Source organism: Dromiciops gliroides, chromosome 6 (genome assembly GCF_019393635.1).
Source record: "Dromiciops gliroides isolate mDroGli1 chromosome 6, mDroGli1.pri, whole genome shotgun sequence".
In the NCBI taxonomy this organism is placed as follows: domain Eukaryota; kingdom Metazoa; phylum Chordata; class Mammalia; order Microbiotheria; family Microbiotheriidae; genus Dromiciops; species Dromiciops gliroides.
Window position 1 is genome coordinate 94,946,630 of NC_057866.1, and position 16,436 is coordinate 94,963,065.

The window sequence follows — 16,436 nt, forward strand, 5'->3', positions numbered from 1 at the left end:
CCATATTGGCCCTGTCCAAAAAAAAAGTCTCCATCTGCACTCTGAGTCCATCATCTCATAGGATCATAGACTTTTTTAGAGATGGGAAGTTACCTGGAACTCGAAACCAGATATTACTCTGGCTCATTCCAGTACTAACAGATCCGTCTTTCCAACGGAGGGGCTGGACTATATGGCAAGGGATACTTTGGTTCGATGAAAAGAGCACGAGGATCGTAGTCTGAATTTCAGTAATCTACTTACTGGTATGACTTTGGGCAAGTCACTTCCCCTACTTTAGAGTTTCAGTTTCTTCTCCAAAATGGCCTAGCTGATCTCCAAGGGCCTTCCAGTTCTAAATGCCAGGAGGCAGAGTCGGGGAACCCAAGGGAATAGCCCGGCCCTAGCCCTCAAGAGCTCCCAGGCTGGTGGGAAGTGTAGTCAGACCCTGAGCAAGCGCAGCTACCGGGGACAGCAGCCCGCGCCTCGCTCGCCTTCCTTTCGTGCCCGCGCAGGGCCATATACTGCACTGGCCTAGGCAGCCACCCTACCCCGCTGGTCCCTGCCCCGGAAAAACGGCGAAGGGTAGGCCAGGCTCCCGCGCAGGAGGAAAAGTCCCAGGGAATGGTCGGGGAGAGCCCCAGCAGGAAATTCCCGTTGGCGTATGCTCTTGAGCCGGGGCCCGCCCCGCCCAGCGCTGCCTGGCCCTCCCCAGCCTCCTCCCTTCGGCTTTGCCTAGTCCTGGCCCCAACTTCCTACACTCTGCTTAAAAGCATCTTGAACTCCCGGGCCCCCGCCCCTCCTCTGAGCCCCCCAGGAGCTCCCTCCTCCGGCCGCAGCTCAAGGCCAGCGGGGCTCCAGTCTGCCCCGCAACCCCGCTCCTTGGCATCCTCATTCAGCCTTTAGGCCTGGGACCCCCGACCCTCCAGCGGACACTGACCCAGCTGCCAGCCCGGAGCCCCCCGAAGGCCTCCCGCGGACCCTGAGCCCGCCTCCCTGCAAGGACTTCTCCTACCGGAGCCTCGGGGGGACCTGAGCCGGGCTTCCTGCAAAGACCTTCCTCCCAGAGCCTCTGCCTGGCCCCCCGCGGACCCTGAGGCCGGCTCCCGGGACGGACCCTGAGCGCGGAGCCCCGCGCCCCTGCTTGGTCCGGCTCCCTGCCAGGACTCTCCTCCTCCCGGAGCCTCCGCTTGGCCTCTTGCCGGGATTCCGGGCCCAGAGCTTCTTCCCGGCCTCCCGCTGAGGCTGAGCCCGCCCCCCTGCAGGGACTGTCAGCCCGGAGCGGTCTCTTGGCCTCCAGGGGACTCCGGGGCCCGGGCCTCTCCTGAGCTCCGAGCTCAGGCCGGCTCCCTGCCGCCATGTCTTCCCTCCGCACGGAAGATGCCGGGGCCAGGCCCGGGGCCGGCACGGAGGGCTCCCGGGCCGGGCCAGGCGGCGGGGAGGCGCCCCCGGCCGAGCAGCTGGAGGAGGCGGTGGAGCGGCTGCAGCGCGAGAACCGGAGGCTCCGGGAGCAGGCTCCGCGTGCAGCCGCGCTCTGCGGCCTCTACCACGAGGCCGTGCAGCAGCTGAGCTTCCTGCGGGGCCAGCTGGCCTCCCGAGACGCCCTGGTGGCGCGCCTGCGGGCCAGTCTGGCCGCTTACGAGAGCTCCGGGCCCGGCCTGGGGCCCGGCCCCGGGCCCGCGCCGTCCCTCGTGGACGGGCTGGTGGAGCAGGTGGGCCGCCTCAAGGAGCAGCTCCGTGAGCAGGAGAGCAGCGCTCGCGCCCGGGAGGACGGACTGGGACAGGTAAGGAGACTCCTTCCCGTAAGTTCCCCTCCCCCCCCTCGACCCTCCCGCTACTCCCCCTCCGTGCCCCCCTCCCCCACTCTGTCTGACTTTCCCGGGGCGCCTGAGAGCCACAGCTCATTGATGGGGAACAATTAGAGCTTGTGCAAAGTGCAGTGCCTGTTGATTGAGTGCGCCGCTTCCTAAGGTAGTAAGGTCTCCATCACAGGAGGTGTGAAGAGGCAGGAACGCCATAGATGGCGTTCCTGCTAAGATATGGATTGGACTAGGTACCCTCCGAGATTCTGGGGTTTCATAGGGGCAGTTAAGTAGTCCCAAGTTGGAAGGAACCACTAAAGTTGGACAAGTAGAGAGCTCCCCACCGCTAGAGATGTTCTACTGAAGCAGAGGACTTTGTGGAGGGGATTCCTGTTCAGGTTTTCGTTGGACCGTCTTTGGGACCTTCAAGATCTAGATTGCTGAGTCTGTCAGAGCTGACAGGGATTTAGTAGGTAGGTAATCTGGTCCGACGCCTTCATTTTATAGGGAAGAAAACTAAGCCCCCCCCCTCAATCAATGAGCATTTATTAAAAATGGATTTTGTGCTAAGTAAGGCCAGAGAAATTAATTGATGCCATCTCTTAATAAGTTTAGTGGCAGATTCCCAAATCACTTTGCACACTTTGCTATCAACACGGGCCCTACTTTTACCATTGTTTAAAAATAAAAATAAAAAAAGGTTGAACTACTAGTTGTGTGACCCTGGCCAAGTCACTTCACTTTTCTGTGCCTTAGTATTCATTTGTAAAATGAATACTTTAGACTTGTTGACCTTTAAGATGTCTTCCAGCAAGAAACATATATTCCTATGTCTAGGTGTTTTTCTCTAGTCTTTTCGGGGGGGGGGGGGATAGGGGGGGGGGGGGAAATCCTGATTGCATTGAAACAATGAAAGCTTAACATTGGAATCTGGAGTGTGTATCCCTTGGATTATCAGTACTAGAAAGAGCTTGGCACACATATTGTTGGAAGCCCCTTCTCTAGTAAATTCAGTTGCAAGTTAGTGGCCCTGCTGCTTCTCTTGGGTTTCCCCATCTGTTAAGTGAGGGTGTAGGACCAGACTAGATAATCTCCAAGGTTTCTCCCTGCTCTAGAAGGGACTTGGGGCCACTGAATGTTTTAACTGGGAGGTACCTTGGAGATTATCTATTCTGGCCCAACCCCCTCATTTAGCAGATGGGGAAACCCAAGAGGCACATAGAGCTGACTCTCAATTGTGTTCACTAGAGATGTAGATTCTAGGATGCTCAGCTGCCTGTTGGAAAGTTCTTATCATTTATCTTCACTTTCCCCCCAAAGTACAAGGGGGCACAATGAAATTTACAGAATCTTGATGCTGATTCTGTCACTTATTTGTTTTCTAGGAAACTGTGAAGTCCCCTGTAGACTGAAATTGCACTAAAGGCAGGTCTTTTCCATTGTTTTGTACCCCTTCCCCTTCCCCCCCCCCAAAAAAAAAAGAAAACTTGAGTTACTGAGGGAGATTTGATTTAAGCCTGGAGTAACATAGTGAAGAAGGTCTCAAATTTGGCACCAAAAGTTTTAAAAAGATAAACTTTTCAAAACAAGAGTCCTGAACTGGGATGTTAAAAGACCAAGGTTGTTGGGTGTTTTTTTTTAAGCTTTCTTGCTGCTTTAAAAAAAAAAATCATTCACTTCCCAATTTTCCCTACTCCCATAAAACTTATTTTTGTAACACATTAGTATAGTGGAGGAAAAGAGACTGACACATGGACCCTGTCTCAGAGCCAGTGGTTTATCCTGCACGTGTAGTTCAGCCCTTCACTACCAATAGGAAGGAGATAGGTTTTTAGCATTAGTCCCCTGGGGTAAAGACTGGCCATTGTCTAAGATCCAAGTTCTTATGGCACCCGGGGCTCTAGTCTGTATGTGCCCCTAACAGCTGGATGACCTTGGGCAAGTCATGTCCACTGTCTGGCCCTCATTTTCCTCTTCTCACATGCTTTCTAGCTCTTGTATCCTGAGATTTTCTTTGATTCTCCAATGAATGGGGCAAAGTTTGACACTTTTGAGAGGATTGAATCCCATGATTTCTAGTTTTCATTGAAGTGTCAAGCAGATGCTCAAGCTTGAAACAATGAAGAAAAATTCCCATCCTTCTTCAGCCCTCCAAGGATGGGTAATTTTGTCAGCGTGGATGCTCCCTCTCCATTTTTCTGGACTCCTCACTCTCCCTCACTCTGTAAAATATAGTCAGTTGCCAAATCTTGCTCTTCACAACATCCCTGGCATGTGATTCTTCTCTCCACTCATCCAACCCCTTGAGTTGAGGCCCTCATCACCTGCCACTTAGATTATTGCAACAGCCTCTTAATTGGTCTCCCTTCTTCAGGTTTCTCACTGCTCTGGTCCATTCTTCTCTTGGCTGCCTGGAAATTTTCCCTAAGGGCATATCTGATCATATGACTCCCCTACTCAGCCCACTCCATCGACTCTAGGACAAAAACTAACTCCTCTATTTAGTATTTAAAGTCTTATGCAACCAGGTCTCAACCTATCTTGAATTGGACATTACTCTTTGTCTTGCGGTCTGCAATCCAGCTAAACTGACCTCTGCTCTGGACACCAGATGCTGCTGCATCTCTCACTTCTGTATTTTTGCCCCGGCTGTCTCCCATGTCTGGAAGACACAACCTCCTTCCCTCTGCCTCACAGGGTCCTTTTGGATGTAACGCAGGCATTATCTTTTCCCATTAAGCCCTTCCTGATTCTCCAAACTACTAGCACCGTTCCTGCCAAGCTTTCTTGTACTTAATGATATCTATGAATTTGTATTTATTAGCTTTATTTTTGTTTAGTCATTTTTCAGTCATGGCCAACTCTTTATGACACCTTTTAGGTTTTTCTTAGCAAAGACAAGAAACTGAGGCAAACAGGGTTAAGTGACTTGCTCAGGGTCACACAGATAAGAAGTGTCTGAGGCTGAATTTGAACTCAGGAAGAGGAATCTTCCTAACTCCAGGCCCAGTCAGCATTCTGTCCACTGAGCTACCTATTGGCTTTATAAATGTTGTATATATGTACTGGTTGTTGTTGTTGTTTGTCGTTCATTCTCAAAGAGGACCATATCATAACTGGCAATGAATTGGATTTAAGTGAGGGAGGGCTTTGAAAGGTCACCAGTCTCACTCTTATCTTCTAGAACCATCCAAGTCCTGTGGCAAGATATAGATCAGGACAACTGGAGATGGCCCCAGATGTTTAAGGCAATTGGGGCTAAATGACTTGCCTAGGGTCACATAGCTAGTAAGTGTCTGAGGTGAGATTTGAACTCAGGTCCTCGAAACTTCAGGGCCAATGCTCTATTCACTGTGCTACCTAGCTGCCTCCCCCATTACAACATCTTGCAAGGAGAGATTTTCATTCCTTGTACTTGTGTTCCTAAGTGCCTGATAACAGAGCATGTGCTTAAAATGTGTTACTAGCTGTCTAACCTTGTTTGCCTCAGTTTCCTCATTTGTAAAATAAGCTGGAAAAGAAATCTTTGTTAAGAAAACCCCAAATGGGGTCATGAAGTGTTGGACATGATTGAAACAAATGAACAACATGTACTTATTGATTGACTGATCCCTACCCAGGTCCTAGAAAGCTACCCTGACTGAACAAATTCATCCTCCTTCCCTCCATATCCCCTCCCTGACAGCAGCCAATCTGTTGATGAGTAAGGCTGGTCCTTATATAATAGACATCAGGTAGTCACCAGGCAGATCCTGCAGCTTTTCCCTCCTTTGTTGGGACCTGCCAGAATCGAGCTCCTTAAAGTGAGCTCCTCAACATGACAAGGCTTTAATAAAAATGATAATACTTTGATTTTTTTTGCATAACACTTAATACAGTGTGCTTCTATATGTGTTAATCTCATTTGGCCCTCAAAACAGTCCTGTGGGATAGGTCTTCCATTTTATTATATGAAGATACTGAGTCCAGATAAGGTTGAATGATTTTCCCACAATCAAATGGCAAATGAATGATGCTGCTAGTTCAGGGAAATCTTTGAATTGTTAGGCGAACTTCTACATCAGGAGTTCTTAACCTCTTCTGTGTCATAGTTCCCGCCAGCAGTCTGATGAAGCCTACGGACCCCCTTCTTAGAATCATGTTTTTAAATGAATAAAATAAAATACGTAGGATTACAAAGGAAACCAATCATACTGAAATAACATCAAAATATATGTATATGTATATTTTTTTAAAAGCCTCCCATACTCCGCATTAAGAACCACTGCTCTGTACCATATAGACCAGCCTCTGAACCCACGCAGGCGGAATCCCCTCTCTTGCCTCTCTGGTAGGTGTTCTGTCAATCTTTCCTCCTGTACACTTTCCACAACACCTCACTGTCACCACAAATACTACCGGAAGTCAGCCTTCTGCTAAAGGGAGGGAGTTACACCAAATGGTCTTTGAAATCTAAGATTGTAGCTCTAAGATTCTGTGGGTCTGTGAAATGTGATAACCTGGGAACCCCCAGATCATACGCTGAAAGCCACTGTGGCATGGTACCCAGGAAGATGGATAGTCTTTGGTGTGCACACATTGCGCTATTCATGAAGTTAATACACATATCCAACTCCCTCCATGTGCTTTAGTTTTTTCCCTCCAGTTTTTGCAGAGTCATTAGGAGTCCATCAATCACCAAGCATTGATCAAATGCAATTGATATGCCAAGAACTGCCAGCCTGAGTCTTGGATTGAGAAGCTAGAGATATGGCATGGGACTCACTGGTCCTTTGCTCTAGCTCATAACCCAGCTATCACACTACCTGTGTGATCCTGGGCAAATTACTTTATCTCTGAGTCTCAGTTTCCTCATCTCTTAAATGGGGAAAATCACACTTTATTTATTTTATTTTATTTTTAATGGTTTCTAAGATTTTAATAATGAGGTTTCTCCCCATCACAAATTCTGTAAGTTAATTCTGTGATTTCTAGGAATGCCTTCCCACATTCATTACATTCCTAAGACTTCTCTCTAGCATGTTTTCTTTTAACATGTAATGAAAGACCTTTCTGGGTGAAGGTCTTTCTCCAGTCATTGCACTCATAGGATTTATCCCTAGTGTGAAATCACACTTACTTTAGAAAAGTGTTTATATAAATGGGAGCTGCAATATCCCCCCTCTCCCCAAATCTTGTCAAATGGGCTGTTTCCTCTATTCCTGCCTTCTGTCATAAGTAAGGTGGTACAGAGAACTTTGTTCCTTTTCTCTAGGTCACTTCACGTCTTTCATTGTCAGGGGCCTGAACCAGGAGAAAAACGTTGTCTAGCAATTCTGTGGACACTTACCTCTGTGTGCATGTATATAAATAATTCATATTGCTCTAAATAAATAGAACAATGTTTTCCTCACAACAGTCATATTAGATAGGAGTGTAAGTATGATTAGCCCCATTTTCTAGAGAAGGAAACTGCAGATCAGAGAAGTGGAACTTTCTCAGCATCACACCGGTTTACTAGTTAGGGAGCCCCAAAACCTAAATACCAAATGAAAACTGGCATATCAAATCATGGGATCTTAGAGGAAGCATTTAATAAGTCAAACTCTCATTTTAACAGACGAAATTTGGGGAGGGAAACAACTTGCTAAGATTTAAAGTAGAGTAGGAAAGACCATTGGACCACATCAGGAAATAGGAATTCTAGTCCCAGCTACATGATCTTCAGTGAGTCTCAAATGACCCCTTTGATCCCCAATTTTCTCATCTGGCTCTTATTTTTAAAAAGGGGAAGAGCCCTACAAAGCTCTCTTCAGTAGGGTCAGATGTCCTAGGACGGTGGACTCGAAGTCTTACTTCAGGCTTGTAGTTCAAGCCTTTCTAGCTTGACTTGTGAGGGGCAAAATTGACACTCGACACAACATCTTCCAACTCCACATTCAGGCTCATTCCCCTCTACAATGTTCTACTCTACATCACGGGCAAGGCCACAATATTTGAAGCTGAAATCTTGAAAATTTCAGAATGGGAAAAGGCTAATTAGTTCTTAAAACATGTCTGTGTCTTGTGCCTTTCCACTTCTATTTTCCTGCTTATTTGCTCCTATAGTTATATTGGTTTTGTCCACACATTCTTCACCCTTCTTGTGTTACAAACCTAGCTGGCAGTCTGATGAAGCCTGTGGCCCTCTTCTCAAAATTGTATCTTTCAATACAGAAAGTAAAACATGGATAATTCCAAAGGGAACCAATTATATTGAAATGCAATTATAAAAATATATTTTTAAAAATACAAGTTCACAGACTCTATGTTAATAATAGAATAGCACAGCATAGCATAGAACAGAATAGAATAGAATAGAATAATAGAATGCTAATGGAATGTGAATAGAATGCTATTTAGGGCTATCGTCAACAAAAAAGTCATCTCGCCTTATATCCTGCTTGGAACAAAACTGATTCTCTTTAAAAAGGGGAACACCCCCTCTGTCAGCAAACCTGCAGAGAAATTGAAAACTATGGTTTTAGTGAGAAAGGTTAAGCTGTAATTGATTATGGTGAAGAAATGGATTTCCAAACATCTGTCCTCCATAGCCTAAACTGCCCACATGATGTCATCTGAGCAGATATTTATTCCCTTAATGCAGATTGCAACCCCATCATGATTTAATCAATAGTTTTCAGGGCAGACCTGGTGGGACAATTATATCCCTCACAGGCCAGCCTTCTGGCAGTGATAAATGGCTCACACTGATAATGGAGTGCTTTTGAGGGCTGCAAAGAGCTTTTCTTCTATTGGAAGCCTTCCCTAACCTCATCATTCTAGTGTGTTCCTGTTTCTCCTTTGTGTATATAGCTTGTTTTGTATATTTGCATGTTGTTTCCCTCATTAGATTGTAAGCTTCTTGAAGGCAGGAGCTGCCTTTTGCCTCTTTTTGTATCCCCTGTGCTTAGCGCAGTGTCTGGCACATAGTAGGCACTTAATCATTGTTTATTGGTTGATTGTGAAGTCTTTACAGTCTAGTAGTACCTTTTAGATCTTACCCACTGCTGGCATAGCCCTTCATGAACCCAGGGACACTTCTGTGCCATGATGGGGACTTTAGTGGAGAACTGATCACCATGGTAGCTCACAGTTCCATAGCCATTTATGCTTTGGGGAGTCTTGGGAAAAATAGCAAACTTTTTTTTTGCCAGCCAAGACTTGGGTTCAGATTTCCCCTCTGACCCTTACTAGCTGTGTGACCTTGGGTAAGACACTTACCCAGGGGCTTTTTGCCACAGCTCTGTGAGGATGGTAGTACAAAAGTTATCTGTATTTTGCAGATGAGTAAACTGAGACTCAAATTGGATTAGTGGCTTTCCACTGTCACATGATTTGTATGCAGTAGAACTGGGATTAAAATCTGGATCTGCCAAGTGCCAAGTTACCATTCTTTCATTTAACAAAATTCATCCAACAAGACATGTATTGAGCACCTTCTGTATACAATGCACCCAGTTCAGTGTTGGGGCAGGATGTAAAGACAGAGAAGGTCAGTGTCCTCAGGGGCCTTCCAATTTTTTTCTTTTGACCACCCTTCTTTTTCACTTAACCTATATTACCTTATCTCCTAGGCCTGGGTTTTTTAACCTCTTTACATGTCTTGGACTCTGTTGGCCGTCTGTTGAAGCCTATGGGCCTCTTCTCAGAATCATGTTTTTAAATGCATAAAATAAAATGCATAAGATGACAAAGAAAAACAATTATACAGAAAAGTGATTGCCCAACTGTATGTGCATGTACACACATCTATGTTTATATATAAACAAGATCACAGATATCAAGTTAAAAGCCCTGCTTTAGGATCCCAAACCAGAGATTTTCAAGATGATCTGGTTTGACACAGTCCCAACCACATCCCAATCCCTTAATTTTATAGAGAAAAAAAATCATTTCAAAGTGAGGATGTGGTTCATGACCATGCAGGGAGCACAGAGCAGAGCTGAGGTTGAGACCTAGGCCCTCTGACTTCTCAGCTCTAGGTGATGATACCTCTCTTTCTGTTTTGTCATCTGTCTTCATCTTCCCACATTTGGGGCACAGTGATAGTCATTCCAGTGAGACCTTGACTTGTCAAGTATCATTTGATCCTTTCCCATCCCTGGAATAAATATTATATGTTCCATATAATCCTGTCATCTTTCTTCGGTTTGGTATTTTTTCCTCCCAGTGGGTAAGCCCATGTGTAGTCCTAAACAGGCTTCAGGCACAGCATTATCCAAAAGAAGTAACTAGATCAGGGCAGCTAGGTGGTGCAGTGGATAGAGCACTGGCCCTGGATTCAGGAGGACCTGAGTTCAAATCTGGCCTCAGACACTTGACATTTACTAGCTATGTGACCCTGGGCAAGTCACTTAACCCCCATTGCCGAAGAAGAAGAAGAAGAAGAAGAAGAAACTAGATGTATTGAAGCAACAGTGACCATAATGGGGCAGCTTTTTGGCACCTGAACAGGGTGGGGTACATAGGCACACACAGGTTGGTTACCTGTGTGGCAATCATAACTGAACAGATCATATCGAACCTCATCTAAAAGAAGGACTTCCCCTCTTCTCTTCTGAAGAACTGAAAGACCCATCCCAAACCTCACCCTTTCCAGTCATGCTTATTCAAGCCTATTAGTGTTTAAAAGTTGCTAATGAGGAACTCGTGATGCTGACAAACCAATTTTCAAAGTGATTTTTTTTTCCCCTTTTCAATACACAAAGTCCTGGGTTACACCATCAGTCACATCAAAGTTTCCCCAACCAGAAAGAAGCAAAGAATGGAGGAAATGGCCCAGATGCAGAAGAACTGAGGCTCTCCCTCCCTCCCCCATCCAGGCAAAAATCCAAGGTGGCTGTTTCAAAAGGCAGTGTAGCCCAGCTTTCTCTAGCATCTTAAGGCTTAAAAAGCACTTCCCTCACTAGGTACTGCATGGTACGTAGGTAATGCAAGTTCTGCAGATTTAGAACTGATAGGGACTTAGAAGTTATCTTGCCAAACAGATGAGAAAACTGAGGCCCAGAGAAGCTTGGCCATTTTAGTGAAGTCATTAAGGAACTCTCTCTTACTACTCCCCCTTCTCTACCTCTGACTAGCTCCCTGTTGAACTGAATGTATTTTTTTTACATCAAACTCTATGTACATACATAATGTGCTTGTATGTGTCTGTTCAGCTGTCCTTTGTCTTATTCACATAAGAGATGGATGGCTTTTAGGAAGGACATTGATAAACTAGGATGTTCTGAGGAAGGCAGCCAGGAAGGCGAGAAGACCATGTTGTGCACACTCTGCCACATGAGCAATGGTGGCTAGAACTGGGAATTTTGACACTGGAGAAGAGAAGACTTGAGAGAGGAAGGAAATATGATCAGAAGCTCATTGAAGGCCAATGCAGGAATAGCATCTTCATGCTCTTCTAGTCCAACCCTGTCACTGATAAGTAACAAATGAAAGCCTGGGGAGTGACGTTGGAGAGAGAGAGAGAGAATAGGATTCAAGGAGTGTAGGTCCTCTGACATGGCTTCCCCACCCCTACTCCTAATCTAGTGCTCTTTCTATAATGCCAAGCTGAGAACTGCCTTCAAATACTGAAGGCCGTCTTGTCGGTCAACAAGCATTAATTAATTATCTCTTGTGTGCCATGCACTAAAGAATGAAAAGTAGACTTTTCCTGGGGCAGATTTCAGCTTAATATAACAAAGAGCTTTCTGAAAATGAGGCAGCAGCCAAAGAAAACAAGCTCCCTGTTCCTGGAAACATTCAGGAAACAGTCTGTTGGGGATATTCTAATGAGGATTTCTGCAATGGATGGAGTATTGGGCTCCATGCTCTCCAAGGTCCCTGTCATCTCTGAGCCCATGATTCTATAAGAGGGAATTCTAAGGTTCCTTTGCAATGCATTTATTGAGTACCTACAAGGTGCTATATGCTGGGGACATAAGAATAAAATTGAAGATAGTGTCTACCCCTCAAAGAGCTTCCATTCTACTGGAGGAGGAGTAAAGCAAATTAAAAATGTATACAAAGTAATTTCAAAGAGTGGGAGGGGGAGAGGACTGATAACTGAGATTATAAGTAAAGGCCTTGGGGCAGTTAGGTGGTGACATGGATAGAGTACTGGCCCTGGAGTCAGGAGACTTGAGTTGTAATTGAGCCTCAGACATTTAGTAGCTCTGTGGCTCTGGGCAAATCACTTAACCCTGGTTGTGAGAAAAAGAGAGAGAGGAGAGAGAAGGAAGGAAGAAGAAAAAGAAAAGAAAAGAAAAAGTAAAGGCCTTGTGAAAGAGGTAGTGCCTAAGTTGGTTCCTGAAGGAACCATGTATTTCAGAAGCAGGGGTGAGGCCAGAGAGCAATCCAGTGATGGGGCACATGCTGTGAGCCTGGGCAAAAGTATGGAGGTTGGAGACTCAAAATCATTTGGCAAATGGGCCAATTTGGCTGGAATTCATTTCAATTCAATTTAAGAAACGATTACCTACCTGACTGTGAGGAAAGTGGTTTGTAACTCTTAAAGGACTATAGAAAAGGGATCTTTTGTTCCTGTTATCATCTAGTCCATTCTCTTTTCTCCTTAGCAGTGCTTATCACAAAATTGAAATTTTTAGAATAGGAAGGAACCTTAGAAATAATCTTGCTCAACCTGGTCAACACATGGATGAGGAAACTGAGCCTCAGAGAGGGGAAAGTAATTTAACTAAGGTCAGACAGTGAATTGGTGGAAGGGCCACGACTGGAATCCCGGTCTAGTGTCTTGGGGTAACAAGTGAAATAAGGTATTTGGGTGACAGTTTAAAACAAATACTCCCCTTCCTTAGTAAACATTCCAATCGCTTCCACTGTGATCAAGAGGTTCAGATTTTCTATCTCTGCTGTTTCTCCTTGCTGTAAGTAATAGGAAGAGGTGGAAATGCAGGGCCGTAACACTGGCAAGCATGGGCTGAGGGAGTTGGGAGGGCTGCAGTCCAATTTATGGATTGATAAAGTTTCATCTCTTCACATTTTTTTTTGTCTTTTAAGAATGATTGAGGGGGAGGGTGGAGAATTTCTTCCCCTACTCCCCCATCACAACACGTTCACATCCCAGCACTTAGTCATTTGTCAAGTAGTGTGACTATTATGCAAAATTCTTTGGTGACACGAAATGCACAATTATGCCCTATCTCATGAAAACAAAATGTAAAATGGGATTTCAGAATTTTAAAAGTTGCAGGCCAAAAAACTCCCTGGTTAATGCTTAGTTGAAAAACAACAACAACAAACCGGAGCTTGGCTAGGAGCGCGTTTGTCCCCTAATGATGGCGCATTCCTACAGCTGGATTGGTGACATTCTCGAACTCTAGGGGACTTCCAGTTGGCTGTTTCTTTGTCGTGCCCTTTAATCAAACGCACTCTGTTAACTCTCAATTAGGAAGTTCAGAAACTGAATCAGCAGCTGGAAGAGAAAGAGAGGGAACTGCAGCGGCTGCTGAGGGAGCCCCAGCATGAACGCGAGCGCGAAATCCTGCTGCTGCAGAGGAGCTTGGCGGAGAAGGAGAAGGCTCAGGCTACCAGCGAGGTGCTCTGCCGGTCCTTGACCGACGAGACCCATCAGCTGCGGAGGACTCTGGCCGCCACCGCCGAGATGTGTCAGCACCTCGTCAAATGTCTGGACGAGAAGCAGAGATCTGGAGGGCACAGGGAGGAGAAACCCACCTTGGAAAGATCAAATAAGGTACATAGTACACTTCTGACACTCAGTTTATCTGTAAAACGAAGGGGTTAGATGCAATGATGTATCTACCTCACTCTCCTCATCTGTAAAATGGGAATAATCCTGGTGCACAGACCATCTCACCTGTTATTCTGAGTACATCATTCTGTTAACCTTGAAACACTAGAGGAATCAGAACATTTCTGTTATTATTTATAGTATTCTAAGGTCTCTCACCCTTTTCTCCTCCACCCCCCACCCCCACCCCTCCACACACACACACACACACACACACACACACACACACTCACTTGGGAGTCCTGTATTGGTTCATCTGGTTTAGATGCTGACTTGGCCAATTCACTGAAGTTTGGAGTTTGGGGTTTTGGTTTTGTTTTTTTGAGAGGAAGAAGGGGATCAATTTGGAACTAAAGTTCAGACCTTACCATATATCCCAGTAGCTGGGCAATTGTAGAAAAGTGTTTGGGGGAGATGATAATACCATGACTAATAATAGCTGATGTTTACATAGTACTTTTAGATTTGCAAACTGTTTTATCATCTCCTTTGATCTCTGCACCACCCTTATGAGGTAAATTTCATCTTACATGTGAGGAAAAGACTTGCCCAGGGTCACACAGCTAGTTAGCCTCTGAGGTTGTATTTGAACACAGGGCTTCCTGACTGTGAATCCAGCTCTCTTATCCCCTTTACCCTACTGCTTCCCAGTATGGAGGGGGACAAATCTGTAACTTCATAAAAGCCCTTGGGCCTTCAGAGTAATTACTGAAGGCACATTCACATGAGAAGTTTCCCTTCCTATCCTTCCTCCTTAATAAAAAAAAAAAACTTTTTTGGGGGGGTGGGCAGGGCTCCAAGAGTGAGAGATCCTATTTATCCTTTCTAGAATGACTAAAGATTCAAAACAGAAATTAGAGGTAAACCCAGACCAGCCAGTTCTTCTAGGAACTGGTGAAACTCAGATCCCACAGAGACCAAAGGTTTGGACACTCGATTTCTACGTTGTGTAGGAAGCCTTTTGGGGAATGGTACTTTAAGATAATCACTTGTTTTAGACCACAGTTTAGGAAATAATAGGAAGAACTCATAGGATTGTAGAATCAGAGACTATCACATCTAGGGAAACACATGAGGTTAAATGACTTGTCCAGGGTCACATAGCTAGTAAACTGTCCAAAGCAGGATTTGAACCCAAGTCTCCCTGAGTCCAAGTCCAACACTCTCTTCATTATATATCACCTCACCCATAGACTGTGGGAGAGGATATACCATCTATAAGCACAGAGAGGGACAAAGCACCTACTGAATTCAAACTTCTAAGATTTTTTTTTAAGTTTCAGTTCTTCAAAGACTGTTATGTTCTATGACCCAAAGCCACAGGCTATCACCAGGAGAATGTCATTATTAACAAAATGTTAAGTTGTTGTTTCTGGGAGAATCCTAAGGTCATTAAAAGAACTTAACAGTTTCCCAAAGACAATATAGCTTATCCTCCTGTTCTATTCTGGTAACAATTCATTGTCTAATTGCAGTGTGTGTGCTCATGTGTGTTTATGCATATACACACGTGCTCTGTATATTATTGTACATATACATACAAATATACATGTGTATATATACATATATACACACAAATGTGTGTGTATATCTGCACATGTACACATACTTGTGCACATGTACATCTATATGGGGGCAGCTAGATGGCTCAGTGGATAGAGTGCTGGAGTCAGAAAGCCCTGAGTTCAAATCCATCCTCCGCCACTCTCTAGCTGTGTGACCCTGGGCAAGCCATTTAACCTATGTTTGCCTTAATCCACTGGAGAAGGAAATGACAAACCACTTCAGTATTTTTGCCAAGAAAACCCCATGGACAATATTGGTGTGCTAAGGTACATGGGGCTATGAAGAGTTGGATACAACTGAATGACTGAACAATACATGTATACACACTGCAATTAGACAATGAGTTTTTTTGTTTGTTTTGTAAGGCAATTGGGGTTAAGTGACTTGCCCAGGGTCACACAGCTAGTAAGTGTCAAGTGTCTGAGGCTGGATTTGAACTCAGGTACTCCTGAATCCAGGGCCGGTGCTTTATCCACTACGCTACCTAGCTGCCCCCATATAAATTTATATGTACACCCACACACACCCATATATATATATATATATATATATATATACCTCTATATGTATATGCCATTCGGTAAGTTCTATCAGTTGTCTATACAACTGTATGTCCCAAAAGGGATGAGATGTTCTTTATCCACTTGGTTCTTCCCGTGTGGATAGTCCATGCTTTATAGAAGGTGATAAGGTATGTGCATGACAAATTAGAGTATGAGAAGTGCCTAGAGTATGCAAATGCCATGAGATCAAATGAGGAAGAAATCACTTCAGGCTTCAGGGATCAGGGAAGACTTCATGGAAGAGGTGACTTTTGAGTGAGGCCTTGAAGTATAGGCAGAAAGTTCACAGGCAGAAATAAGAGGTAAAGGCCATTCTTGGCATAAGGAACAGTATGAAAATAGCCTGAAAGCGTGGAACTCATCCAAAGCATGGAAGATTGTCTAGTTTGACTAGACTATAGTGTACATGATGGAGGAAAAAATTGTGAAAAAAAGTGGGAAGCCAGATTGGAGCCTGACTAGAGGGCTTTGAGTGCTAAACTAAGACATTTCCTTTATTTGTTGATCAATGCAGAGCCCCTAAAGTTTTGTGAGTAGTGGAGTAATGTGATTATAACCGGAGCCAGAATGATGTGGTACCTTATATAGGGTGGATTAGAAGGGAAAGAAATGAGAGGCAAGGACAGAGATCTACAGGGACAGGAGTGACTTAGCCCAGGTAAATAGTCCCCGTAAATAGCCCAGGGAATGAGGATTTATCTGGGAATTGTGAAGAGACAGATAGAAGCAACAGGCATCAAGGATACCACCAGA

The 16,436-nt window shown here is 44.9% G+C and overlaps 1 protein-coding gene across 2 annotated transcripts in view; it reads left to right on the plus strand.

Annotated features, from left to right (window-relative positions):
• The first annotated feature begins 493 nt into the window (after positions 1-493).
• Positions 494-16,436, plus strand: part of TNIP2 (TNFAIP3 interacting protein 2) — a 29,193-nt gene continuing 13,250 nt past the window's right edge. For both annotated transcript variants that reach the window (XM_043971301.1, XM_043971302.1), the window contains exons 1-2: positions 494-1,763; positions 13,195-13,497. In XM_043971301.1, coding sequence (XP_043827236.1) covers positions 1,338-1,763; positions 13,195-13,497 — 729 coding nt within the window. In that variant the 5' untranslated portion in view covers positions 494-1,337. The remainder of the gene's footprint in view (positions 1,764-13,194; positions 13,498-16,436) is intronic.